Source organism: Perognathus longimembris, chromosome 9 (genome assembly GCF_023159225.1).
Source record: "Perognathus longimembris pacificus isolate PPM17 chromosome 9, ASM2315922v1, whole genome shotgun sequence".
NCBI lineage: Eukaryota > Metazoa > Chordata > Mammalia > Rodentia > Heteromyidae > Perognathus > Perognathus longimembris.
In genome coordinates, this window is record NC_063169.1 from 53,789,085 (window position 1) to 53,815,691 (window position 26,607).

Sequence of the window (26,607 nt, forward strand, 5' to 3'; positions counted from 1 at the left end):
ACATACCAGTAAAAGTTTCAGTACATGGGTTTATGCCAGCAAGTCTCTTGGATGTCCCGAAGTCAGAGATTTTGAGAACACCACTATAGGTATTAATCAATACATTGTCTCCCTAGGGGGAAAAAAGGACTTCATTCAAAAAAGTTTTTTTTTAAATTGTTATGTTTTTTTTCTGATTCTGTTTGATGTTGACTTAGGTCTTGATAACCATTTTGATACTATATTATCAGTTGTTCACAATCTGCTACTCAGAGTGAGAGGTCAAACATGGTTCCACATGATAGCTCACTGCATTTTACAGGTAACATGGGCTGTGCATACTATGTGTCCATAAAATATGAATTTCCCGATTTCCCAATCATTTCTTTTCTTTTCTATGCTACTTTCTTTCTTCTCTTGGGATATTTAAGGACACCATAGATGACAGGCCTGTTGATTTGAACATAGTAGTAATAATATGAATTATTAAGCAAGACAGCACTTTTAGGGGAAAACTTCTACAATTATGGATAAGAAGGCTGCTGTTCTTTTAAAAGATTATCAATGCTTTTTTTTTTTTTCCTGCTGGTCCTAGGCCTTGAACTCAGGGCCTGAGCACTATCCCTGGCTTCTTTTTGCTCAAGGCTAGCACTCTGCCACTTGAGCCACAGCGCCACTTCTGTTAATGCCTCTTCAAAGTGTTATTTCTTTTTGTTTCAGTTAAAGCTCTTTGAAGAAATTTATGAGGGACTAGCCAAGGTCACCCAGCAACTCTGGCTTATTCTTCTAGATGACCTAGAGTAAACTTTGCTCATTATACTGTTTTCCATCCTGCAGTATTTTTATCCAACATCTTTTCTTTTTGAACTTTTACTCTATGACCTCAAACTGAGCATGCACGGAAATATGTCCTCTTTCCTTCTGAACAGTGATTTCTGCATGAACTAAGCATGCTCTAAGCTTGCTCAAAATGTACATTTTAAATTGAGCATGTTTGGGAATGTGCCCACCATTAGGAACTTTCCAATATGATTTTGCATAGGTTCTTTAATAAAATACCCATGCTTTATTCAGGGAGAGCACTACTTTCTCCTTTGTAAATGACTTTAGTACTCTCTTCGCCTGCTGCAAGTAATACATTTCTCTCTTCTCTTTCATTTCCTGGTTGTGCCTTTGTTGTTGTTTTTTTTTTTGTGTGTGTGTGTGTGTGTGTGTTTTGGCCAGTCAGGGCCTGAGCACTGTCCCTGGCTTCTTTTTGCTCAAGGCTAGCACTCTGCTACTTGAGCCACAGCACCACCTCTGGCCATTTTCTATATATGTGGTGCTGAGGACTCGAACCCAGGGCTTCATGTACATGAGGCAAGCACTCTTGCCATTAGGCCATATTCCTAGCCCCGTGCCTTTGGTTTTGTACTCACCAAAATGTGAACCCATTTTGTTTTGGTTACAAAACTAACATATCTTCCATAGCCTGGCCTTTGCCAAGCTTTATTTTACTTAGGTTTTGGGGTTTTTTTTTTTTTTTTTGGTACTAGGAATCAAACCCAGAATGTTGCACTTGCTAGGCAAGCACTTTACCACTGAGCTACATTCCAGACCCCAGTCTCTCTTTCTCTCTCCTTCTTCCCTCCCTCCCTCCCTCCCACCTTCCCTCCCTCCTTTCTTCCCTTTTCTCCTATCCTATCCTGTCCTGTCCTGTTCTATCCTATCCTTTCTTTCAGCAGTGTTACTCTATGTCACGCAGGCTGGCCTGGTACCTGCCATATAACCCTGACTGGCCTCAAACTAGAAATCTTCCTGCCTCAATCTTCTGAGTGTTGATTATAGGCCAAGTTCACTGTGCCAGACTAGATGTTTTCTGGTTGATTTTTCCCCCCAATTCTGAAATTTGAACTCAAGGCTTCATTCTTGGTAGTCAGGGGCTCTGCCATTTGAGCCATTGCCTCAGCTTGCATTCATTCTCTTGTTAAAAGGATGTAACGCTTTTATTTTAGAGAATCTGTAACTTACACTCTTAGTTCAATGCATAAAAATAGTGGGTACTTGTAAAGAAGGGGAATTTTATTTATTTACTTCTTTTAACCATTCATAATCATTATAGGCAAGGACACACAGACAAGCTAGCCTGTGAGCTAACTACTCAGGAACAGAGACCATGCCCCTGCACCCACTGTATTGCTTCATTCATCCCGTAGAACTCAAAGAAAATACCACATAGTGTGAACACACTCTATTGGTTAATATAGATAAGGAAGTTAGTCCTGGCTTAGGCAAGATAAGCATAAACATAAGTAACTCATTGAGAGTAGCATATTTTATATTTATTTGGTTTCTAAGATCTAATTTAGATTTTTGCAAATAATTACCCAAGCAGGACCTTATGAAGATGAATCATGGTGCAGCCTACCTTTATATCCCGGTGCACTATCTGATTATCATGGAGGTATTTCAATCCTTCCAGGATTTGCTTTGTATAAAAGCCAATCGTTTGCTCATTGTCTTTTAATGGGCCCCATTTTGAACGCAGAAGAGCAGAAAGGCTTCCTGTAAAATAAAGAAAAGGTAGATGAAATCTCTTCCCAATAAACGTTTTAAAGCATACTGAAAGTGTGACATTAATTGAAGTGAAAATTCTTGGATTGTTACAGTGGCCTAGCAATTGTACCAGTTGGGCTCAAACACAAAAACATCACTCCTTCCTCTAAAGATGGTCCTTACAACACAGGCTAAGTAAAAGGCTAGTGGATCACCTTAATCCAAGGCATGATCACTGATAGTAAATTGGTCCCAACTTATTTATTTTCTCCAAACAAACTTTCAGCTAATGCCCCATATCTGATTTCTCTTTCAGCATAGACAAATTGAGATTTGTCTCCAGTAAATCTCACTCATTTTAATCCTCTTCCAGGACTATGAAGTTCATAGTTTTGAAAGAAAGAGAGGTATATCTTACCTCCTGGCACCTGCTCCATGAAGATCTTAATGAAGCCATTCTCACTCAAAGAGCCCAGATATTGAACAATATTTTTGTGCTTTAAATGCTTGTGCAAGGCTATTTCTTCATGCAGGGGCTGAGAATATCTGAAACATATGCAAATGTCAATGACATAATTCTGCAGTCTGACCTTAGTGGATAAACCTAAGCAATGTACCCATAAATAGCATCAAATGACCACCCAAGGCCTTCATGTCTCATTAGGCATCTGTGGAAAGATGAGGGGGAAAGGTCTCAGGCACTGTTCCCTTATACATATTAACTCATTTCTGACAAGTAAATAAGAAGATACTACTAAAATGCTAGTTTTATAGACCAGAAAAAATTAATTCACATAGGGGATGACTAACTTGTTCAAGATCACAAAACCAGTGAGAGACTTTAGCTGTGAAACCAGGAGAGTAGAAGGCACCACACAGCTTGCTGTTTATACTAACATGACATCTTGTTCCACTGGCCTTATTGACATGACTCTTATTCCAAGAGGCTCTTGCTCAGGAAGAAAGACATTCCCACTAATTTTAGTGTTCATTCAAGAACCTCCTGAAAGAGCCATAAACTCAAGAGGAAATAGGAAAGCATTTATATCCTAACTCTCTTTGAGCCCATTGATGCAAAATCCTCACCTACCCAGTGCATCAAGCCTATTATCGTCTGTGTTTTTTCTAATTCCCTGTAAGTCTCCATAATGAAAGACTGGCTGTAAAGCAGAGTTTAAAATCATGTGCATCGAGTATGTTGCTGCATCAAATTATGAAAGTGTTCTGAACTTATGAAATAGAATAACAGGAATGTAAAGTTTGTAACATCCCAAAATCAGTGTAGCTCTTCTGTGATTTTGTATAGTTTGTCAAAGAACAAAATTTCAACAGACTGAAGTAAAGATTTAATTGGTGATCCATGAAACAGACAACATCTAGTCCAAACTGACAGGAGCTTTGTTCTGCATGGCAGAATAGTCAGTTATTCTAACGCATCTTGGGCAGAATAAGGAAACAGCATGGTGCAAAAAGCAACTGGTTATCATCAGGTAACTGCCTTTATAAGGCCAAAGCAAAGGATACTTCCTTATCATACTGACTAGGCTCCTTTTGAAAAACTGACTTGTGGGGAAATATATAACTACCATCTCGCAACTATCTCTTTACTGTTTCAGTGACATAAAACTTGTTTGACAATTCAGTGACATAAAACTGTTTGGTGACATAAAACTTAGGCATAAGTGATTCCATTTTAGATTGATCTATTGTGACTATGAGTGGGAGATCAGTCCAAATCAGTAGCCTCTCATAAATTTTATTTAATAAGCTAAATATGGACAGTGTAGTGGTTCATACCTGTAATCCCAGTTACTAGAAAGATGGAGATCTGGAAGATCATGTTCTAGGCCAGCCTGGGCAAAAAATTATTGGGACTCCTTCTTTCCAAAATAAGTATGGTGTGCTGGCATATGTCTGTCAGCCCTGCTACATGGGGGTCTGTAGGGTAGGAGAATCAACATTGGAGGCTGACCTGTAAAATGCGGGACCCTATCTGAAAAAATAACCTAAAGCAAAGGGCTGGAGATGTGGCTCAAATGGTAGAACACTTGCCTAACAATCACAAGACTGTGAGTTCAGATCCTAGTGCAGGGGCTGGGGATATAGCCTAGTGGCAAGAGTGCCTGCCTCGGATACACGAGGCCCTAGGTTCGATTCCCCAGCACCACATATACAGAAAATGGCCAGAAGTGGCGCTGTGGCTCAAGTGGCAGAGTGCTAGCCTTGAGCGGGAAGAAGCCAGGGACAGTGCTCAGGCCCTGAGTCCAAGGCCCAGGACTGGCCAAAAAAATAAAAATAAAAAAAATAAAACAGATCCTAGTGCAGAATAAAATGCTAAATATGGTAGGGTGTCAATGATATCCCCTAATGAATGTGCATGTATGTATATATATATATATATACACATGCACAAATATATGTGTACATATATAAGTGTATATATGTATAAAAGTGTACATATATGTACACTTGTACAGTGGAGGCTACAGAGGGGAAAAGCTCTAATGACTAAGTCACTTTAAATGCAAACCTGATGCTTCAAACTTGCTCAGTCATACATATGGGAGATGTTCAGATTTTCCAATGACAAATCCAAACAAACACAGTGGATCTTTTTTGGATGCCAACAATAAATACTAGTAATTCTAGCATTCAACAGTACTATCCTTATGAAGCTTTGCTAAAGCTAAAGCAACTAGTAGTTTATAAAATCCTGACCCAAATGAGCTTTCACAATCTGCATATTATCAGTCAGAAAACAGACAATAGTCACAACAGAAAACCTTGTGCCTCAGCCATAGTACTCATTTTTCTTTCTTTAGAACTATCCTAGGACCTAAAAAGAGCAGGGATTAAAAGGACTGCTTTAATGGTACATCAGTTAGAGACAGCAACAACATTTTGAATGAGGTGAACAAAAAATATAAACATAGGGTATTTCCAGTAAGATACTTGGATAATTACTCTTCACTATGAAGACATTTATAATTTACTTCTTCTGTAGGAATAAAATCACTTGACACTAGTTTATGATTGCTTTTATATGCACTAGTTAAAAAGAGGTACTTGTTCTATAGATTCGGGAAATTAAGATAATCTGAAATATGCAACTAACTCAATTTATTATGAATAAAGGGGCTCTCAATTCTTGGTCCTTAATTGAAAAATCAAACCATGAATTCTTCCATTTAAAATGGTGGAGGGTCAAATTATCCACCGTACGTAGTTAAAACAAGGATAGTTCAAAATGTAAATACTGCGTCCAACAAACTAAGGATATGTACTTTTATCTAACATGGAAAACATTACAAATATACAACAGTTTTTACAAAGTTCAAGATTAAGCATGAAACAGGATGAAGCAATAATTTGCTTAGTGATAAATCATGCTTGTCTATGGGAATTAAAAAAAATCCTACCTTCTCAATCAGCAATAGCTATGAAAAGAAACAGTATATTCAGAGACAGTTACATGTATTTAGCTTGTGTATGTGTGTATGTATGTGCTGCTACTGGGGCGTGAACTCAGGGTCATATATTCTTGTTCATGGCTGGCACTCTATCACTTGAGCCATGCCTCCTTTCTGCTGGTTAATTAGAAATGGAGTTTTGAAGAGTTTTCTTCCTGGGCTGACTTTGAACTATGATCTTCAGATATCACACTATGATCTTCAGATATCACTGTCCTGAGTAGTTAAGATTACAGGTATGAGCCACTAGCACCAGCATATTTAGCTTTGGAAAAAGCTATTCACCTATAAATTTTTCTAGATTCCCACTAAATCAAATCTTCATTGACAACCATCTAGAAAGGTGGTTTCCAACCTTTCTTTTGTTTGTTTAATTTGAGACAGTCTCATTACATAGTCCCCCCTGGCATCAAACTCAGTATCATACTGCCTGTGCTTTCTGGGTGCTGGGATTACAGGTGTGAACCACTGTGTTGGGTTGGTTTCTAATCCTGAGCAGGCATTCACCTCTCCTGTGTGGCTGTTGAAGAATGCCCAAAACAACCCTAGAATTTTTGGAGATGGAGTATGAGCTTTTTTATTTTTACTTTTTTTTGCCAGTCCTGGGGCTTGGACTCAGGGCCTGAGCACTGTCCCTAAGCTTCTTTTTGCTCAAGGCTAGCACCCTACCACTTGAGTCACAGCACCACTTCTGGCTTTTTCTGTTTATGTGGTACTGAGGAATTGAACCCTGGGCTTCGTGCATATCAGGCAAGCACTATACTGCTAAGCCACATTCCCAGCCCATGAGGATTTTAAAAAGTTCCCTTCACTGACTCTAATTTACAGCTGGATGGAGACACTAATAAAAATAAACAATTTAGATATGTGTTGGATGTTAGAAGGAGAAAGCCAACCTGAGATTAACCCGAGCTTGGAATAGATTACTAAAGGTGCACTTAAATCTACAATCTCTCTCTTACCACAACTCTGATGCATGAGCAAAGTATTTTTAGAATGGGAAGGAAACACAAAGGAACTGAGTATATTTTTGGTGCTGGAGACTGGATCAAGAGCCTTATGTATGCTAAGCACAGACACACTCTGCTACAGTGGCTCCCCAAGCTCCAGAAGAAACTCCTGTTGCTTCTATGATTCTCCTTCGCAGACAGTAATTCAAGATACCACCGCATGCAGTGTTCATGTCCAGTATACCACCTTGGCAATTATCCTTTGCGACTGCTACCATTTCAAATGGAACATCCAGATCTCTCCAGGGCACAGGGATAGAAATATCTGTTTGCTATATCTACACGATAACAATGCTTTGGGATTCTCTATAATCCTTTTAACTAGACAATGCCATGAACCATCTGTTTAGGGTAAGGATTGTCACCAAGGTGATTTTTCAACACCCCACATAAATAAATTCCCAGTCTTTGAACTCCAACACACCTGCTATAGCTGGCTCTGTTTTTGATATTTGTTAAGTATAGCCTTTTAGGATGCCTTGAAACTCTTTTTGAAAGACAGACATGTGTGTAAGCCTGAGTCCTGGGCTGTGAACCTTACAACCACTTCATAGTTTTGGACACCTTATGTGGGACAGGATGACTAGAATGGGTTAGAGTTGGCCATTTCCTTTTCCAGTAAATCTTTCTCCGGAGGACATGCCTTCTAAGAAGAATAAAATGTTCTGATGGAATGTAAATGGTTTTCTTTTCTCTCTTCTATCAGAAACACAAGGGGACTTTTCTCTGATATTCACTAGGAAGATTTGGTATTGTTTCACAGGACAACATTCATAGAAATGTAGGGATTCTTCATACACAGCCTCCTGCTGTTTTTAACTCTCATTTGTCCACACGGAGTCTCTACTGGTTTGTCAGCTGTTGGATTTTCTATCTCCAGCCTAGTGCCTATGGTGGTTTCCATCCATGGGGTTCTGCATTAGTAAGTACGACTATCTGTATTCATGTTTCCAGCTACTGCTCCCTGCTCTTCACCTATGGATCCTACAAGAGAGGCTGGGTTCTCAGTGTGCTCAGCTTTCCACTTGTTCAGATGGAATATAAACCTGTAAGATCCTTACATGCTGGACTAGAAACTTATTTATGGCAGCACTTACTGTCCATCTATCCACAGAATAAACTGCCTTATCCATGACCAGGACCAGTACACAACACACTAACGAACGTTATGATCTTGTAGTTCTTGAAAGTTCTCACCTGAGTCTTTTTTCCCCTACTTCCAAGATTTCTACTTAAACTACTAAACAATGCAATGGGTAAACCTGAGATGGATTCAAACCATACAATGGGGTTTCCAGAGAGTCTAATTTAATTGAATTATCACCACGTATTTTCTAACGTTTTTCTAACAATCCCAAGTACATTCAAAAGTAGATTTTATTAGCCCTTTATTGAAATTACTGTACCTGCTGTCTCTCTCTGGGATTTCCTTAATAGCGATCCTGACCTGGTTGCTCAAGTCTCGACCTGCATAGACGATCCCATATGTGCCTTTTCCTAACACGACCCGGTCACCGTTCTCGTCATATTCATAGTCATACTACAGAAGGAAAAGGGACACAGAGAGTTAAACATTAGTTGCACTTGGTATTTCAAATACCATTTGGTTGTCTTAAGAGTATTCTTCTAGGGCTAGGAATGTGGCTTAGTACCATAGTGATTGCCTAGCATGCATGAAGCCCTGGGTTTGATTCTTTAGTACCACACACACAGAAAGAGCCAGAAGTGGCACTGTGGCTCAAGTGGTAGAGTGCTAGCCTTGAGTAAAAGAAGCTCAGGGACAGTGCCCAAGCCCAGAGTTCAAGCCCCACAACTGACAAAAAAAAGTATTCTTCATTTAACCAAAAGGCTTTCACAAATAAAAAGATGGAAGTTCTAAGTGGCAGCTTCAAGAACCAAAACTCTCCACACAAAGTAGGTCGAGTATTCCCATTTATGATTATATGTATGTATGACACACCGGGAACAGCCTAGTTGAATCTGTACAAGTGTTTCTGGAAAATGCACTCGGATTCTTTTATACATTTAGCTCAGGTTTAGCATTGATCTTCGAGTTGCCAACAACTGAAGTCAACATCCCTCAGTACCAATCATATCGAGTTAATTTTCTTGTTACTCAGCTCTGGCACCATTTCAGCATTTCTTACTCCTCAGGACAACTCAAATACTGAAAGGGGTAGGGCAAAGAGAAAAGTTGGAAGTTTTCTGAGTCAATGACTAAAAAATAAAAACAAACAAACAAGGATGTGCTGGGCATTGGTGGTTCATGCCTGTAATCCAAGTTACTCAGGAGGCTGAGAGCCATGCTTGTCACAAATAGGCACACAAGAACAGGCTGGCCTGAGTATAACACCTACATAATGGAAAGCAGAAGGAGACAGGAGACTGGTCTGGCTTATTCAGAGGGAAAATTGTCTAGGTGATGGCCAGAGAAATCAGAACAGAGCTGGGGCTAAACACATGAGAAGGTAGGGGCTGTGAATTGACAAATGTGGAAACAAAAAAAAAGAAGAAAAAAAAGATTAAAAAAATTTTTACAACATAAAGGGTGTGATTACACAGCTTACACATTTCACATTCTATTTCTATGGCAAAAGGTTAGGAAATCAGGCTGCTGTTCAGGGAGACAAGAGTTGCATCTCAAAGCAATGATGGGAATACATCTAGAATTATCCCTTTATTATTGCCTGACCAGAACCATCTTAACTGATGCTGGGAAGAGCACTGTCAGGGGAAGGCATTATTGACAAGACCAAACAACAAAGTGATGATTCACTCAGTCTTTGCATTTCCAAGGGACCTACAGTGAATGAATCACTGTACCAAAGCCAAGCTACTTCCCTGGGACTCTAGTACAGGGTGAGTTGTCACCTAAAGTGACTTCATTATTTATCAGATAGAATGTCAAAGACATTAATTATATCCAGTGTACAACTTTTTAATTTTATTTATTTTTGACGATCATGGGGCTTGAACTCAGAGCCTGGGCACTGTCCCTGAGGTTTATGGCTCAAGGCTAGTGCTCTACTACTTGGGCCACAACTCTACTTTCAGCTTTTTGGTGACTAATTGGAGATAAGAGTATCACAGAGACTTTTTTTTTTTTTTTTTGCCCTAGGCTGGCTTCTATCTGTGATCCTCAGATTTCAGCCTCCTGAGTAGCTAGGATTACAGGGGTGAGTCACTGGCACCAGCAACTTTTTAAATTTTGACAGTGCAGGGGTGCTTATCGATGCTAAGCAAGTGCTCTGCCACTTGAGTCGCATCCCCAAACCGAAATTCTTACCTCCTTAAATAGCCTTTCTATCCTCTCTATCTAAAAATCACACATCCCTGCTGTACTGTAACTTCCTAAATCATTATTTCTCTTATTTACTATCCTTGTTTTTATTTATCTCCTTAGGACTGAGGGCTTACATACTTTATATGTGGCATATTTATAGTATAGATTGCCAGTCTCTCATTAGCATTTAAGCTCAATGAAAGCAGGGACTTTTCTTCTGATTCCTTCTATGCTGAAATCCAGCACCCAGAATAATTAATTCCTACCACACACTAGGTTGTCAATAAGTATTTTTTGAGTGGATTAATGAGATCCCCTTGGACCACCAATATAGACGGAGACAATTTAGGCTGAAAATATCTAACAAGAGACACACACACACACACACACACACACACATGCACACATACACATACACACACCTTTTTCTGATTTGAGCAAGACTTACTAAAGACATGCTGCCCTAAACCGTCTAGGCAAGTTAACATAAAAAAGGAAGCTAGATGGACCAAATTACATCACTAGAACTCATAACACTTTCTGTACTTCACTGTTTCCCTTCATTGTCCCACCATCTGCCTTCCCATGAACCTCAGCCCTCTTTATTAAGATGATATATAAACACTGAACTCCAACTGTCTGGGGAGTCGCTTCTTGATGTGTTAAGATTCTTTCAGTGACTTACACAAACTGAGTAAAGTTTGTTCTTCTTGTTGATGTCTTTTGTTAGTTAATTCACAGGCCTCACCTACATAACATATATTAGTAGAGGAAAGGGTTTTCCTCATCCCCAACAATATGAATGAATAGCAGCAGTTCAATTATACAACATCTAAGTGACGTTTTTCTCTAAGTGAGGCAACTCTAATTCAAAAGAAAGGAAGTAATCTTAGAGAACTGATGACTGACGGAGCTAGAAGCAGAACCCAGGGCCCTCACCTGCAGCTCAAGGAGATCTCAGTAGTCTCATATTTGATCCATTGCCGGAAGAGTTTGGTAATGACTTAGAAACAGCTGAATCTGTCCCACAATTATAGTACTTCACAGAAACCTTATTCTTAAAATCAGACAGCAAAGCTGGTCCTAACTTGGCTTTTAAGATGTTTTTCAAATGCCAGAAAATGTAGAGCTACCTATGAATTAACATGCTCAATTTATTTTTGATAGAGGACTATCACTTGGGGTGATTGTTGTTACCTTCTCCCTTTATTCCATTAACTTTTGTAAGTTTCAGGTCCTGGCTGTAAAATACTAATGAGGGTCACAAAAGATTCTATCATCTAGAATCTTCACTGATATTTATGTGTCTGGATTGTACATAGCTAGAAGAGAATAGAAAAAGCCTAACCAATGTTATCCAGGCTGTGACACTCTCATGGATAAAACAGTTATTTACTTTTTTAGTAAGGAAAATACTAAAACTAAGTACTCCTGAATTTATTGGGTTCACCAGTGTTTACTTTTGAACACTTTTTACTACGCTTTGAACATTACCTCCAGAGAGTCACCTTCACAGTCTCCTTCCTCTGTGTTTCTCCCCTTCTCTTCTGTAATGGTGTTCACCATTTCAAAAAACCTACAATGAAAGTTGGAATCCATAACACAACGGAATATGAAACATATATGCTCCTTAACTTCTGATACAGTTACATTCCCCATGAACTCACCATAAACTGAAAACACCATAAGTAGAAGATGCACTTGATTGTGCTGAACATTCTAGATTAACTTAACCTACCTTCAATATTACATGAACCAAGAATTGGGAGAAATTACCTAACACAAAGCCTATTTTATCATCAAGTGTTGAGTATCTCATGTAACTTGTTGAATACCTGCATCCAAACCACGCTGGCAACCCAGTACATTATAGTTTGGTTGTTCACTCTTGTGATTAAGGAGCTAACTGACAGCTGGGAGCTGTGGCTTTCTGTCATGGCTCAGTGGAACAAGAGTATGGTACTGTATCTCACTAGCTCAACATTTCAAGAATGGTTTCTACCGAATATGTATCAACTTCAGGCCTTCATAAAAATGAAAAAAACTCTTTGAAAACTACAAATCATTATGAGTGAGGGACTATATAAGTAAATATGTCCCAAAGTGACTTAAGAACAAAAGTTGATTAGCTAAATATCAAGATCATGCAAAATTTTGATTTTATCCTCAAAGAGAAAACATAAATTGGTAGAATTTACTAGCAATTTCTGACCTAATGCTTCACTTCAAGTCTTAGTAACACAATCTGGAATTAGAACAATAAGGCAAAACAGGGCCACAGAAATGTTAAGAATGTGAACTAGGGTATTAGAACAAGATTATTGGTATCTATGCAACCTTAACCCCATTTGCCCCTCTAAGTTCTTAATTATCAAGCAGGAAATATGAAGTATCTATTTCATAAGTTGTTATAAAATGATTTTGGGTAATATTTGCTTAGTACAATATTAGTTACTATTGTTTCCTATTGCCAATAATACTATTTAAAAATATAACAAAAATTATCTATACTACAGATATTCTATTATATCCTGTTATCTCTAAATTGATAGGTACTATTAGGCTACTATAACATTCAATCTCAAACACTAAATCTTCTACCTGAGCACTTCAACACTATACAGGTTCCATACATACAGCCTGTGAAGTGCTGATGTGAATTAGGAAAGACTAACTTTATACACACATTGGTGACACAGCCACTTTCATCAACATCTTTCTTTAGCAACCCTCACTTAGCTTTATTTCTGGAGATCATTTCATAGCAAAGCAATGTATTAAGTGAAAAAAATAGATCTGCCCTGTTCTTCCTGAGCCTCGAATATGAGGGGGGATGCCCATAGTCTCCACACAGGGTGGCAGGTCCAATGTAATTTTTGGAAGCCTACAGGTAGAACATTAGAATATATATATATATGTATATATATGTATGTATATATATGCGCTAAGTAGGCTTTTTCATTTCTAAGTCTTTTTACTGTATGTTTTGTGATAATGAAAATTAAGCTCTAGCCACAATTTGTAGATTCAACAAACATCATTGTTACATCAAGATGAAAGTTAGTAATTGACTATTATATGTAACATATCAATCATTTGTACTGGGGTCAAATGGTCACTATATAGACCCAAACAACCTCCAAGCTGGCTTTCACCTATACTTTTGTTTCTAAGTGATCATTCAGTTCTCTATTCCATCATAGCCAATCACTGTGCTTTATAAAGTATTTAATTAGCTCAAGAGAAACATACCCAAGGAGGGTAACACAAACATACAATGCAGTCCCTGAATTTTGGGAATCTTCTCTTTTATTGGTGTAGATTAGATCATTGGCTCCTATTACAGGTTGTGCCTCTATAGTCTGGGGTGGGGCAAGGCACATTCTTAATGTTCATTAGATGATTCTAATATGAATGAGAATGAAGGCCACTGTTGTAGACAACAGTAAGGTTATTTAGAAGAATGTGAGAACAAAAATTTTGGTAACCACATGTAGTCAGTATTTAAAAAACAAGCAGAGTATTTAACAGTGAATCAGTAAGTCTTGGTTAATATTTTATATGTGGGGAAATAAACTATGACTAGGAAAAACATTGATTTATTCAAGAGAGTCCAAAAATTCTGACTCATATTATACCACGAAGCCATTTGGTTATTAAAAAATAATGTATTTGCTTATACACCCATTAAATCTTTTCAGAAGCTATATATTAACACATTACTTGCATATCATTATCAAATTTGAACAGCTTTTCTATAAAGAATAACAAGTACATACTTTTTGCAGTGAAGTTCTGTACAGAAGTAGATTTGGAAATCATCAGAATTGTGAAGCACGTAAAGAAAACAGCATCGTTCTTCAAACTTAGAAATACTGAAACAAAAAGAAGCATTAGTCAGAGAATGGATCTGTAATGAAAAACAAATACTTTGTATAGCCAATCTTGAGTATATCAATGGTGTCTACAATTACACAGTTAGAAATCATACTTTTAAAAAGTGAATTTCCAGCTGGGGACCAGTGGTTCAGGCCTATAGTCCTAGCTACTAAAGAGGCTGAGATCTGAGTTTCATGGTTCAAAGCCAGCCCAGGCAGGATAGTCTGTGAGACTCTTTTCTTCAATTAACCACCAGAAAATTGAAAATGGCACAGTGGCTCAAGTGGTAGAGTGGTAGCCTTGAGCTGAAGAGCTCAGGGTCAGCGCCCAAGTCCAGAGTTCAAACGCCATGAATGACAAAAATAAAAATAAAAATAAATTTTTAAAAAGTACATTTCTGGCTGCGCACCAGTGGTTCAAGCCTCTAATCCTAGCTTCCCCAGAGGTTCAAAGGCAGCCCAAGCAGGAAATTCCTAGAGACTCTTATCTCTAATAAACTACTTGGAAAAAGCTGGAAGTGGAGCTGGGGCTCAAGTGGTAGAGCGCTAGCCTAGAGGGAAAGAAACTCAGCGACTGAGCCCAGACCCTAAGGACTTGGGAGCGGGGAGGGGAGGTAAATTTCCCCACATCATAATATCAAACTTATTTAGTCTTCTGAGAAATTGTCCTCCTACTCATCTTTGCAGCATAGCACGAATGCTCCAAACACATTTAACTGTCCTGCTGGCTACTGCAGGAGTCTGTGTGTTGGGAGTAAAGTAAAAAGTAAAAATACGAATTTGCTGGCTGACCTGGATCATTCTGGGCCCACTGGATCTGTGGCACAATGACATGTTTCCAAAGTGAGGAAGACAATTTGTGGAGGTAATAAAAGTACCTCACTGGCTGTAATTATAGGAGAGTGAAGAAATATGGAATAGTACTTGGTTTGGAGTCAGAAAGGGTTTTACTGTAGAGCAACACAATATAACAAGCGTAGCCATGCTGTTTTATGTCAGGGGGAGCTGGCCAACATATTCTGTAATGGGCCAGATAGTAAAATACTTTAGGTTCTGCAGGCCAAACCACTCAACTCTGCTGCTGGAAGACGGAAAGAACTTTAGACAACAAATGAGTACATGTGGCTGTGTTCCAAAAAAACTTTATTTATAAAAACAGGAAGCAGGCAACATTTTTTTTTTTGTGTGCCAGTCCTAGGGCTTGAACTCAACAGCCTGGACACTGTCCCTGAGCTTTATGTTCAAGGCTAGTGCTCTATCACTTTGGGCTACAGCTACATTTCTGGCTTCTTAGTACTTAGAGATAAAGTCTCAGGGACTTTCCTGCCTGGGCTGGCCTTGAATCAGGATTCTCAGATATCAGCCTCCTGAATAGCTAGAATTATAGGCATGAGCCACCAACACTCAGTCCATGGACTGTATTTTATGCCTTTGCACAATGCAAAGCTTCTTTTTAACTTTAAGAAGAAATTCTAAGATTTTGGTACCCTGGGTATTGTATATACATTTATTGGAACTAGGGAAGGGAAAGGGAACATCAAAATAGAGAAACAAAAGGTAAAAGGCGAACCGATGCAATAGCAATACTTAGAAGACAATATGCTGTAAATCAACTGTACAACTCTGGGGGGAGGGGAGGGGACGGGGTTTGGAGAGGGGACTGGGGAGGGGGGGGAAGGTGGGAGAAAAATGGAGGAGGTAACAAGTTTGATAAGAAATGTACTCACTGCCTTAAAATGAAACTGTAACCCCTCTGTACATCACTTTGGCAATAAATAAATAAATTTAATAAAGAAGAAATTCTAAGCTAGGCACTGATGCCTTATACCTATAATCGTAGCTACTCAGGAGGCTTAGATCTGATGATTGTGGTTTGAAGCCAGCCTGGGCAGAAAAGCCCCTGGGCGACTCTAATCTTCAAAAAGCAGAAGTGGAGCTGTGGTTCAAAATGGTAGAGTACTAGCCTTGAAAAAAGAGCTTGGGGACAGCACCCAAGCCCTGAGTTCAGTGGACAAAAGAAGAAAAAGAAGAAGGAGGAGGAGGAAGAGGAAGAAAGAAGAAGAAATTCTAGAAATCATTTATGGCTCATCTAAGACCTTACCTCTCTCCCTGCCCTACATGTACCCTAAACAGAAGGTCTCCCTCTTACGCTTCTGTTGTCTGAATATGCTTCTACCATTGCTCATCTCGCACTGTATTGTCATTAGTTGGTAAATGTATACTCTCTTCAACCATGAGCTCCTCAAGAGGAGTTTGTGTTTTAGTTATATTTATATCTTTAGCAGACTAGGACTCAACATTTGGCACACAGCTAGTGCTCAGCACAAATGCCACTGTGTTGATCTGAGTGATGCAAGATCAACTGCTGACCTAGTTGGATTTTGTTCCATGGTTTGTCATTTTTTCATTATAGAGGAGGAAGCCAGGAAAAGTTCACTCACTTTGAAGTCATAGACTAGAACCTGAATTTCCCCAACATATAAACCAGCAAGAATCAGACAGAGGCATCCTATGTATATGCCATAAATTATAACAACTGTTTGTAGAGCTGCCATAGTTAATTAAAGAAAATGAATCCATTAGAAAACAAATCTGATTAAGTGAAATTTATATTTATTATACTAAATGGATTGTTGGAAAATGCAGTCATAAAAAATAACTGCCTTGCTAATGAGTGCTTCTAAAAATTAAGCATTAAGAGAATAAAGCTTTATTTGAGAAGGTATCAATTAGAAGGCATATAATGATTCAGTCCATAATCTTGCTTGTTCAGATCACCCATGAGGTTACAGGAAGTTCTAGCTGCCAGATTAAAACAATTGATGACTCAGATTGCTCTAGCAATTCATGCTCTAGCCAAACTAAATCCTATTATTACAAAAGCAACAGGATATTGTGTAACTGGTTTGCAGAAGTCTGTTGTACCTTATTTCTATAATGTGAGGCTATTAGTAAACACAACTAATTTGGTTTGAAATTTCCAAGAATTGGCTTAGCATGAGTTCCTATAGAACAAATATTTAAACACTTCACCAGTGACAGTTGATTAAAAATAAATCTTACTTTTAGTGCCCCCCAAATAGCATTTTCTGAACTGCCGGCCTCATAATAGCAATGTTGAGAAATGGAAGTCTGGTTCCCGTGGTGAAGCACTAGTAGCCTTGAGTCAAAAAGACAAGCTAGAACAGAAGGCCCCAAATTCAATCCCCAGGTCTGGCACATTAAAAATAAAAGTGACCTGTTGAATTGTTAGCCCTTTGTAGAACTAGAGATAAACAAAAATATAACTAAAACAAAGAGTGAACTGCAATGTTAGAAGTGAATTGAAGTTTGTGGCTGTGATCTCAAGAATGTTACATTAACCTTAAGAGAATTAAGAAAAGAATGGACTCAGCCAGGCGCATGGCATGTGTGCTCCGGATCTACTCAGGAGAATTCAGCTCCTGGTCACAGAAGGATAGTAAACCATCCTACAACATAAACCACAAGGGAGGCGAGCTAGAGAGGAGCTCCCAGTGCTCCTTTCATCTGCATCTTGATTCTGCTCCACACTTCACATTGCCCCCATAGTCACCATGTTAGAAGCAGGTGACAGGCACAGTCAGTTCAACTAACAGTGCCCATTATAGTGTAGCTGATCACATGGGCGGAGTGAGACTAAAAAAGGTTGGGCATTTTCCTTCAGCAGAAGGAGTTTTGAAATGATTTGTATTATTACATCATGATTGAAAGCCCTAGCCACGTTCTAAAGATTTTTGAGAAAGGTTTTCCAAGTAAACAAAATACAGGAAAGTCACTTACCTCACTCCTCTCACAGAGGAAGCATTAAAATCCCACTCATGTATACCTTTCTAGAACACAGAAAAACAACAAAAACCACAGTCATCCAAATGGAAAATAACATCATTTTGTTTGATTTTTGTTGTTGTTTTAATTATCTTTTTAATAATACAAAATCATTTTTCCTAGTGCATAACCTTCATGAGCAAATTCTGACAGTAGTTACAATTTATTCTGAAGTACCTAATAATTTCTGTACTCTGATGAAACAGCTTCCAAAAGAGCCTAGGAGAATCAGTGTCATTAAATTCTAATGTTTCATTTTTTAGTAATAGCTACTGTGCATTATTTTACTTAAAAAACAGTAAGCAAAGAAATTTAATTAGTATATTAAACTTTTCTGAGAAAGAAGTACATTGATTAAAATAAGGTCTCTGCAAGGTTTTGAAGATGATTTCTAAATTAACTCTTTTTTTTTTCTTGTTTGCAAGACAGGGTAGCACCATGTGAACCAGATTGGTCTCAAATTCGGGATCTTCCTGTCTTAGCCTCTTTAGTGCTGAGCTAAAGAGCTTACAACACTCCACCCAGCTTAGATAAAGTTTCTAATTTCTCTCTGAGTAAAACTTCTATCTCTTCAGAAATTAATAGAGCAAATGTTTTTTCTCTGTGTACCTACATGGAGTGTCCATCATAGTTACAAAGTATTATTACTTAATTTATGCAAGTCCAATACGCTAATAAAGTTTGAATATAAAAAGGATAATTATATGATACACATGGATTATCCATAGGACTCAAATAAAAAAAGGAATTTATTTCTTGAGTTTATTACTAAGGCTAAGTTACAGTTATTATCAAATGTTTATATCTCTAAATTAAATAAACTACAGGAGGGATTATACATGCTGCTAAAATGCCTGGTAATAATGTAAGATCAAATAGCATAAATATTTTGATAGAAACAAAGTAGCTGACACCTATGCTTAAACCTAGCAGATACTATGCAGTAATAAGTTTATAATGAAGTTCAACTCTGTAAGTGTAAAGCCAGCGCTCTTCTCCTTTCACTGATAGGAGGCTGAGGTCCTGTTGGGCCTCGCCAAAATAAATAGAGATGTTCCGAGGTGGTCCAGAACCCTCCTTTTGGCCAAAGCCACAATTTATACCCCCAGCCCAGAGGTCTTAGCTAGGATCATGCATGAAAATACAAACAGAGCTTAATGAGCTTAATGCAGATGACTAAAAACCTGGTTTCTATGCATACCAATCAGGTGCCAGGGATCAAACTGAAGGAACATGGAGCAAATTTTGCTGGGCATGAAGTTCAGGGAGCAAAGAAGACACCATTAAAAGGTGCTCCTGGAATTTGGTTCTGGTGTGTGTGTGTGTGTGTGTGTGTGTGTGTGTGTACGCGCGCGTGTGTGTGCACACACGAGTTCCAGTACTGGGGCTTGAACTCAGAGCCTGGGCACTATCCCTCAGCTTTTTTAATCAAGGATGGTGCTCTAAACCTGAGCCACAGCTCCATTTCCAGATTTTTTTCTTTTTGATGGTTCATTGGAGATAAAGAGTCTTCAAGACGATCCTGCCCATGTTAGCATCAATCCTCCATCATCAGATCTTGGCCTCCTGAGTAGCTAGGATGAAGGCAGAATTCCGCTCTCTTAAGAACGTATAGAGGAAGGTGAATTGAAATAGCATCCTGTAGCTTTGATAGGCATTTAAAAAAGTTGTTTGCAAATAACTTATTACCAACAACTTCCTGTTGGCCTCTGAGAAATTTCAAAATATCCGTGCAATCCAGGCGAAAAGCAGGACCATCCCCAGAGTCTGCTGCTGACCTGCTTCCTGACACCAGGTCCCCGATCAAGAGGTGGGGGTGGGGGGTGAGGGTAGAGCTGGAGGATGGTGCAAAGTAGCCACAGGACACCACAATCAGCCAGCACCAAGATAGCACTGGTAAAGCAATTTTCCCTAGCCCCGTGCTGGGAAGAAGCCATGGAGAGGTTTCCCAGATTGATTGGGTTGGTTCTGTAGGAAAGGGTTAGGGCATGTCCAGAATTCTAAGGCATGACTGCCAAGGCCAGAGAACTTTCCAGTTGAATGCTGTCTGAAGGACATAAATGATTTTTCACCTAAGACCTTAATCCCCATTTACCCTGTTCATGTCACTCACCACACAGAGGCGCTGGTGAGCTACACAGCCACCTGGTGAGTTTCCAGGTAGCAGGAACCCTAGCTGGGAATCAGGATGTTAAAAGGCAGGGCCAGAGGCCAAGACTCAGCAATTCCCAAACCAAGGCTCAACCAAACTGCATGAGTCAGCGTGTGCACCTTGGACTCAATGGCCACGAAGCCCTGAGAGTTGATATTGATGTTTGTGTTGCAGAAATTCCATTGTGGCAAGTGTGCTGAGTTCCCTGGGCAACAATCATGCCCTCCACTGCCTTTGCTAACTATCAAAAAGTCTATTTTGTTTAGGTTCAGATGGGACAGTGAAATGGGCTTAGTTTAAATGGGCCACATGAAGTCCATTGACCTCACTGCTGACTGATTCAAGCATGGCCGCCTGATACAGCATTTTTGTAGGAGGGAGGGAAGCGATCCCTATGAGGCAATGCTTAAAGCAGCTATGTAAGACCAGGAGAAAACAACCAAGACTATGCAGACACACCAGCTCTGAATGCTGATGCTGAAATCTCCTTGAGAATAGCTTCATTTTGTTGTTTCTTGTGACATGAAATACCATTTCCTGTTATTTGAGCTGTTTCAGTTGGGAGTTTTGTAGCTGAAGGGAGGAGAGCATTGATGACAATAAACTCTCTGCTTTCACACTTTCCCTGGGTGTTCTCTGGGTGACCAGAGGCTGGAGCTAGGGTGAGGGAGGAGGGGCGGCCTTTGTACTCCTCTGGGCCCATGCCACCTGCTTGCTAGTGGAGCCACTAGATAGACCAAGGTGCTTAAACTTTAACCCTAAAAGGAGAGAATTCTAAATCATGACCATTTAAAATGCTCTGTAACTTTTCTCTCTCTCAATCGAGTTTTGCTTTCATTGCACTCTTGAAACTTTCTTAAGCATTAACTGATTTTGAGCAGAAGATTGTATATGAGTCTGGGATTCAATTAATTTTATCCTGAATATGAAGCAGTTTTGGATTCTAAGAGTCCTTGGGGTATTGGTATATAATGTGCTTAAAGTTGTGAAAACTTGAAATATAAAGTATATGCTCACTCACAGAACTGTTAATTCTGCATTTTAGGGTACAAAAATGCTGAAAAAAAAGGTAAAAGAGATCCATATAAAAAATGAAAGGCAACATGCTATGTGCTAGTTTTAGAAAAACATATGACATTTTATGTCAAAAGCAATCCATTTCCTGTTTAACACAAGACTTGTTAACCTGGTCACTTATCTTACTTAATACAGTCATCTTAAACTAACATGGTGCTAATAAAACTCTTGCTTTTTTTGCTACTCTTCCTTCCAATTTTACCTCAATTTTTTAAAAAAATAGAGAAAGTAACAGAATAAATTCACTATGGATAAATTTGAGAGTTTACAAGTAAATCAACAAAATAATCAAACTGAAAACCTTACTTTTCAAAGAAGGAGAATTAGTTTTAGTCTTGAAAATTACTGCCAATGGAAAGAAATCAAATGTATTTCTTCTTGATCAAAGATGGTGAAAATGGGAGCTGGATAACTCAGAGTTTAAATCTATAGCTTTTCTTAATGTACTGGCTTGCACCCTGACATATTTATTCCTTAGCATAAAAATTACCTCTAAATTGTCACAAAGCACAAAGAAATGAATATAGGGCCTACTTCACCCATGGAGAACTTCCAGTTATGACAGACAGTAACAGCTCAGTGGAAATAGTACTCATTTTCCAGAATTCTCTGGCTTACTCTCTGCTCTTTTTATGTCTTCCAAATTCTTCTGGCTCTGCACTCATCCTCTGGGCCTTGCTAATCACTAATGCCTTAGCCCCTTGTATTTCCAAGTGTCCTGGGATAACCTTGCTCTTTCCAATCAAGCCTTTGAAAATCACTCCCAGTACTGCTCTAGCTTCTTAATACCCCATTGCCTAATTCATCTTCGATTCTGTAACTTCAGTTGGATGATTACTAAACTTGAAGTTGTGAGAACAGGTCTGCATATGCTTTTAAAGTAATGTACATGTAGCATGACATATTAAAACACTATTAATGACTTATCTAGTTACATTGATGATTCTCAATTTTGTCTGTGCATGATTCTATGTGGAGTCAAGCCCCTTAGTAAAAGAAGCTGGGCAAACTGGTAGTCATAAATGTAATTCTAGCTACTCAGGGGGAGGAGGTCTGAGGATGGCAGTTTGAAGCCAGCTTAGGTAAGAAAGTCTGTGAGACACTCATCTCCAATAAACTACTCAGAAAAATCTGGAAGTGGCATCGTGGCTCAAGCGGTGGAGTGCTAACCTTGAGAAAAAGAATCTCAAAGACAGTGCCCAGACTTTGAGTTCAAGCACCCGGACCAGGGAGGAGGAGGGGGAGGGGGGAGGAGGGGGAGGAGGAGGAGGAGGAGGAGCATGGAAGTGTACACCTGTCATCCCAGCCCTATCATCCCAGTTATGCTAGGAAGCCTAAAAATGGTAGAGTACAGTTTGGTCACGTGACTAGGCAGGAGGCAGGACCGCATTTCGAAAGGAACAAGGCAGAAAATGACTGGAGGCAGGGCACAGCAGTAGAGAACCTGCCTGGTAAGGTTGAGGTTCTGAATCCAAACACCAGTAGTGAAAAACAAACAAAAAAACCCAACAAAACCACTGATGAAATATAGAAGCAGAAGGGCTTAGGTCTTTTCTGATCCCATTTCTGGCACAAGTCTGCTGTGAATGGAAACAAGAGTGCTTAAAATCCTTCCGAAAGCTGGGATGGCACAGCTCAGCTCATCTTATGCATGGCACACTGGGTGATGGCTAATGTAAGATCGAGCAACTTTTTAGCTGAATTGCTAAATATAACAGTATCTATGATGGCATCAAGTGAAGACTACAAGTGGCATTACTCTGACATTCATCTGAACATTAAGATATGCATATATTACAACATGTATTTTAAGTGTCAGTTCATTGATACAAAATTTAACTTACAGCATGAATTTATAAAACAGAAATACCCCAGTCTTGAGAATGGTTATGCAATCTATAAGAAACACCCAAAGAGTTCAATTTGTTTCATTCAGTGATGCTCACAACCCAAATTTAGTAAATTTGACATTAAGGAATGTATTTATTCTAAGATAAATACAGTCAAGTTCTTCACTAACACAGACATTGAGTAGCATAGGTGAATACTGGAAAGGGCATAAAGTCATTACGAATGCTCATATTTTAATGGCACAATTTACCTTGTCATCTGGAAGCACATGCCAAATGGATATTGTCTTTTCCTCCACTTCATTGTTGATAGACAAGTAAGAAGGCTGATAAATTTTGGTTGGTTCTAATATTAATACCTTAAAAAGATAAGTCAAAGAAACTCATGTTAGTGATTTAAATCGCTTACAGCTGCTACAACAGCCAAGTACTAAAGAGGAAGATTGTCAGATGAGGCTGTGGACCCGTTTCTGGAGGAACTCATTTAGCGGAGGATGAGACCCAAGATCGTTGTATATTATACAAGTGTCAAAAATGACTTGGAAGTTAATTCCTTAGGCCTATATATTAGTTCCATGATTTCAAGAGACTTTAAAAATGTGACTTTGTGTGTGTGTGTGTGTGTGTGTGTGTGTGTGTGTGTGTATACTAAAGCTTGAAGTCAAGAGTCTCATGTGCTTGATCAGCTTTCCAGTTTGAGGTGTTCTTCCACTTGAGCCCCATCTCCAGCCCATTATTTTGATAGTTAATTGGAGATGGAGTCTTATGGCGTTTTCTGCCCAGGCTAGCTTCAAACAAAGATCCTCCAGGTTTTTTGAGGGTTTACCCCTCTGTAGCTAAGAATAAAGGCATGAGCCACCAGCACCCAGCTAGTAGATACATTTTTTAAAGCTTATATTATAAATGCATAATCTTTTTCTATTCAAAAAAGCAGTGTTAAAGAGAGGCAGAAATATCTTAAAACAATTCCGTGCACGAAATTGGAAAGATTCCACATACAGAATGTAACATCCTTACTTCAGGCTTTCTGCTGGCATACTTTATCATAAAGATATACTGGTACAGTTTTCACATCTATGAAAACAGATTAGGAATGATTGTGATCATCAATGAAAGAGTTAGCTCTAGAAATAATATTTCCATATTCTCAAGATAATAATTATTTATAATAATGACATATTTAGGGCTAGGAAAGTGGCTTAGTGGTAGAGGGCTTTCCTAGCATGCATGAAACCCTGGGTTCGATTCCTCATGCCACCTAAACAGGAAAAGCTGGAAATGGTGTGGTAGATGCTACCTTTGAGCAAAAGAAGCTCATGAACATTGCCCAGGCCCTGAGTTCAAGCCCCAGTACTACTGGGGGAAAAAGGTATATTTAGCCTTGTTCAAGAACAGAGATTTAAATTTTACTCCTATATTTGAGCGATATGCAGGATGTATGATATATGGGAGTTGAGAGTTTGCATTGAAGAGTTGCATAAAAATTTATATTACTAATAACTCACATCAGGCATGAATAACATTAAAACACCAGACATGTCCTGATTTCAAAGTTGCTATAATTATTACTTTTTTTGTACAGATGCTTAAGGACTCATTTTTTTTGTAATGCAGACTTCAGTAAGAATGATTTTTTTTTAAGAAAAAGAAAAGCCACTAGAGAAAGGAGAATCATTTTTTGAACTCCACTGCTTACTTTTAGTACCAATTTTGACTCAAGCAAGGAAAAGATGGTTGGCGTGTGTGTGTGTGTGTGTGTGTGTGTGTGTGTGTGTGTGTGTGAAAAGAACCTCCTAGGACTCTGTCAATAAGAAATCACAATACATTAAAATATACAAGGCAGCCTGAGCAAGAAGGCACAAGAATCTGGGTCAGAAAACTGGTTCCTGGCCACATACTGTGAACCCAACACATTCCTTTTACTTTAAATTTATCACAACAGTACTTTTATGTAAGTTATTATACAGAGAAGTAGAAAAGGGCTGCTAGAAAAAGTTTTTCTTTCCTCTTTGAATATAAAAACCTTTAAGAACTCAAAGAAATTTTCGCCAACATCTCTCTCTCTCTCTAGAAAAATAAGATATGCCATCCCACAAATAAATGCGTGGCAAGAGCCCCTAAGGGACATATTCAAACTCAGTAACATATTTACTTACTAGGTAAATTAAGGCCCAGATACTACCCAACAGAATTAAGTGGTATTGATTCACACTGAAAATTGATTTTCAATCTCAACATTGTAAACAGAAATGGTGCTCTTGTATCTGAGTAACCCAGTGTTGAAGAAACTTAAAAAAGAGTAACAGGAGCTGGGTGCTGGAGGTTCATGTGTATAATCCTAGCTATTCAGGAGGCTAAGATCTAAGGATCACAGTTCGAAGCCAGCCCAGCTGGCTTCGAAAGTCTATGAGACTTTTATCTCCAATTAACCACCAAAAAAACTGGAAGTGGTGTCATGGCTGAAAGTGGTAGAGTGCTAGCCTTGAAGCCCAAGACTGACAAAATGATGATGATGATGATAGCAATAATAATAAGGGGAAAAGGTGCCTTTTCCAAAACATAAAATTACCCATACGTCTTCCATGACAAATTGAGATTATTATACTTTGTTCCCTAATTCTGTGGGTTCATTATGCTACTGAAGGGACGCAGCCCTAGGTGAAATCCTTTCTTGTTAAATTATGTCTTTATTGTTGGCCCTAATGCTTTTAATAAACTCTGAACTCTGTGTTCCTAACTTGAGATAGGGAATTTTAAAAAGGGCAGTTACTGGTGCCTAACATTTCTTGTGCCCATTGGTCTGTCCCTGAAATGGCAAAATGTGAGGGGACTTGCAGCAGGCAAAAAAATGGTGTTACATTTTACTTTATATTTTCTTGACTACATGGTAAAGTTAGTTATTTTCTTTAACTTAATTTTATTGTCAAGGTGATATACAGAGAGGCTAATTACATACATAAGAAGTGAGTACAGTTCTTGTCAAACTTTTTACCCCCTTCCTTATTTTTCTCTCACCTTCCTTCCCCCCACAGTTAATTTTTTTTAATGATTTTCTTTATATGATTTTTTTTGTTTATCAACTTGTAGAAGGATTTTTTTTTTTGCATCTAAGGCAAACTAATGGCTTTACAACTTTTGATTTAAATGCTCCAAATTCAATACAAACTGCTTTGCAATTAACTCCATGAATGTTTTCTTCACATACTTAGGGTGTTTTACTGAACAAAATTTTCTTTCCTTTTTGGGGAGGAAGAGTGCTTGGAATTGAAGTCAGAACCTATGTGTGATAGGTAAGCACAATGGCACTGAGCTACCTCCCCTAGATCCTTCATTTTTTTAATGAAGTCAACTGGTAATACTTTCCGAACTTATGAGTCCTTTCTTGCTTAAGAAAGCCTGTCTAAACTGGAGTTTAAACTTGACTTCAAAACTTCTCACTTAATATTTTCTGGGGTTTATTGACATCATTATTTACATTATCACACACTAATTCATATTGAATGAATTTAAATTAGTTCCAAGTGGCT

General features: G+C 38.7%; 1 protein-coding gene across 12 annotated transcripts in view; it reads right to left on the bottom strand.

The window, feature by feature from the left end:
* The window catches only part of Map3k5 (mitogen-activated protein kinase kinase kinase 5), a 182,124-nt gene that overhangs the window by 41,950 nt on the left and 113,567 nt on the right, over nucleotides 1-26,607 (bottom strand). For 10 of the 12 annotated variants that reach the window (XR_007212119.1, XR_007212120.1, XR_007212121.1 and 7 more), the window contains 8 exons: nucleotides 23,332-23,439; nucleotides 17,957-18,006; nucleotides 14,057-14,152; nucleotides 11,772-11,853; nucleotides 8,401-8,534; nucleotides 2,933-3,060; nucleotides 2,387-2,523; nucleotides 7-112 (listed from right to left, as the gene is read on the bottom strand). Coding sequence is in view for 9 of the 12 variants with exons in the window: in XM_048354152.1 (XP_048210109.1) it covers nucleotides 7-112; nucleotides 2,387-2,523; nucleotides 2,933-3,060; nucleotides 8,401-8,534; nucleotides 11,772-11,853; nucleotides 14,057-14,152; nucleotides 17,957-18,006; nucleotides 23,332-23,439 (841 nt within the window). In the remaining 3 variants the exon portion in view is untranslated. The remainder of the gene's footprint in view (nucleotides 1-6; nucleotides 113-2,386; nucleotides 2,524-2,932; nucleotides 3,061-8,400; nucleotides 8,535-11,771; nucleotides 11,854-14,056; nucleotides 14,153-17,956; nucleotides 18,007-23,331; nucleotides 23,440-26,607) is intronic. The other 2 variants (XM_048354151.1, XM_048354155.1) reach the window with 2 other exon arrangements.